The sequence below is a fragment of the Dendroctonus ponderosae genome, unplaced genomic scaffold (assembly GCF_020466585.1).
Source record: "Dendroctonus ponderosae isolate FM_Combo_2020 unplaced genomic scaffold, Dpon_F_20191213v2 Dpon_F_20191213_1, whole genome shotgun sequence".
NCBI lineage: Eukaryota > Metazoa > Arthropoda > Insecta > Coleoptera > Curculionidae > Dendroctonus > Dendroctonus ponderosae.
Genome location: NW_026017110.1, coordinates 15356041 through 15358926, shown reverse-complemented (window position 1 = coordinate 15358926; position 2886 = coordinate 15356041). Strand labels below are relative to the sequence as shown.

Sequence of the window (2886 nt, the reverse complement as noted above, 5' to 3'; positions counted from 1 at the left end):
GCAGTCTGTTTATATGGTTAATGACAAATACCAAATGTAACAAGCGGGTGTCATTTATTTTTTGCGATAGTTTTTTTATTCTTTTTATTTAATTTATTAATTTCATGATTCTTAGATTGTTATGGTATGAAACTATCTTTAAAACTTTTAAAAACTGTCCGTTAACGTTGGATTTACGTCGTTTTGTGGCAATTTTTGTGAATTTGTACCTTTATACTTATTACTAAATTCCAGCCATTTGATTGGACAGCATATATGATTTCTGATACTACTGAATTTTAACGATAAATTCTAATCACCTATTATTATTTTCTTTCTCATTTATTATATTTTCTAGTACTGCTATCGTGCAAAAGTATATGAAATTTTCAGCGCGATGCTATATCAGACGAAGGTACCCCTCTTGGGGTTTTAACGGAAATAAAAGATTAACAATTTGAAGAATAAAAACTAAACATGAAGAGTCCTTCTTCTCTCGTGGACGCATTTTGGGAAAGACAATTTGAACGAATTATTATGAAATTATCTTTAGCAAACTCAGTGTTTTAGCAAATTATTTTTTGATCACCCTGTGTACCGAGTTACATAGCCATAACAACCGACTCTGCAACCAGAATACCAAGAAGCCACCAGGCTCCAGCATTCGACGTGTCAGCAGTTATGTTTACCTCATTTAATTGTTTTATATAAAATATCATTCTTTGTAACCACCTCGTGGCGTTAAGTAGTCAAGCCTATTTGTCGTTGTATTGAATAAAACTTTTTAAAAACGGTTTCGTTCATTAAAGTTTTATAAATACCGCGTATATAATGCATAGAAAAAAGGAGTATTCCTTTCCATGGAGAAAAATCTAGAAATTTCCTGTTTGTAACAGTTTTACTAAAAACTTTTACTTAAAATGTACTTTATATAAGTACTTAGGCGGTTATCCTTATGAACTTTGTCGTGAATATCAGCCAATTCAATTTGATATCTTACGGAAAAATATAAGTTCTACAGCATTTTACAAAACAACATACCCAAGTAAAGAGGTAGGTAAAGAAACATTAAGGGATTATTTATGAACCTGCTATTGGCATAGGCGTAGGGTAAATCTAGATGTTCCATATAATCCGAATAACTTGAAACTGAATTTACTAAATACAATATATAAATTAAAATTACAAAAAAGTTTCTATTAAATTGTATACAATTTATTGGGAGTATCAGATGAGTAGGACAGACAAAGTAACAGTCAATGTTGACACGAGAATAAGGAAATAAACTGTCCTGTTTAATAGACAAAAGTGCCTTCTAATCTTCCAAATCTATTCAATTGTTACCTTGAAACGTATCAAACATTCAACTCCCTACACTATTATTTCCCGCTACTTTGTTAAATCGTTAATTAAATAAATCAGTAGAGTAATTTACTATTTTGGTTAAATGATTCCATGCTTTTTTTATTCTGTAGGGCGCAATAATGTTACTTTTTCATGTCTGATATTTATGCATTGTTGATACAAAACCATAAGTCACAAACAAAGTTGATTTATTTGATTTTGTTCTTTTTATTATTGCAATTATGAATATCAAAAATATGTGCGATCAGATGCGCCAGAAAAATCGCAAATTTGACTTTGTAGGTTTAATGTAGGCACACGCTAAAATAGGAGAACCCAAAATTGTTTAACAATCGTTCTAAAACAACACATGTCGTAACAAGATGAAAGAGCATTAAATACTGAAAAATCAAAAAAGTTTTTTAACTTCGAGTTTAACATTAATCAATTTAAACAATGTATTTATTATAATAATATTCTCATAAATTGAGATATTCGACAGTTCTTATATTACATTTAGGTGCTCATTTACAGTAATTGTTATCTCATTAGTCAAAGCCAAATTATATTCGAATGTGCATTTTATTGTGCAAATACTCAGTTAAAATTGACGAGAGAATGGATATTTAAAAATTTCATCGCACTGGTTTAAGCCGAGACTATGGAACCAACTCTTATCAGTCGCGCTTCCACTCTCTTTCTTGTCGGCCCATAAGTAAAAACGCTCGTAATTAACAATCAAAGTGCGTCCTTTCAAAGTTGGTCAATTTTACACAGAATAAGAAAACTGGGTTTTCTTGTGACAATTGAAATTTTGTTTTCGTCTCGAATTGTATTTTTGCAAGTGATTTAAGATTTTTGAAAGTAGAATTTTATTTTCGACGATCAATCAGTAAGTACCTATCTAAATATTTTTCAACTAACTGTTAATTCAGTTATTCATTAACATTTTCATTTTTGCTCGAAACTGACAAAAAAAGATTTAACCAATAATATACAAACAAAATACATAAAATAATAAATTTTTGGTTTAAACAAAACTACATAACTGAACAAACAAAACGAACACTGTACTGCAGTAACAGCCAAGCACCAGTAATATACGGACTACCTAAACTTCATAAAAACAACATACCAGTACGACCAATCGTCAACAATATAGGTACACCAACTTACTACTTATCAAAGTTCCTCACCACAATTCTAAGAAATGTCTTAGGACAGTCAGAATATCATATTAAAGACTTGGAATTTCTGTGAATTTATCAAAAACCAAGAAATACCACAAAATCACTGTTTACTATCGCTTGATGTAACATCATTGTATACCAATATCCCAGTTGAATATGCAATAGAATGTATAAGAAATAAATGGAAGGAAGTCGAACAACATTCAACAATTCCAGAAAACAAATTATTGAAGCGGTAGAGCTATGCCTAAAATCTACATATTTTAAGTTTGAAGAAAAATATTATTCACAAATATACGGTGTAGCAATGGGTTCCCCCATATCAGCAACAATTGCAAACCTTGTTATGGAAAGCTTGGAAAAAAACATAATA

The 2886-nt window shown here is 30.3% G+C and overlaps 1 protein-coding gene across 1 annotated transcript in view; it reads left to right on the top strand.

The window, feature by feature from the left end:
- Positions 1-1825: 1825 nt before the first annotated feature.
- Positions 1826-2886, top strand: part of LOC109541483 (organic cation transporter protein) — a gene marked incomplete at its 5' end in the record, with an annotated part of 15538 nt that continues 14477 nt past the window's right edge. Inside the window, 1 exon segment of the mRNA XM_019910340.2 lies at positions 1826-2215. Within this exon segment, the coding sequence (XP_019765899.2) occupies position 2215 (1 nt within the window).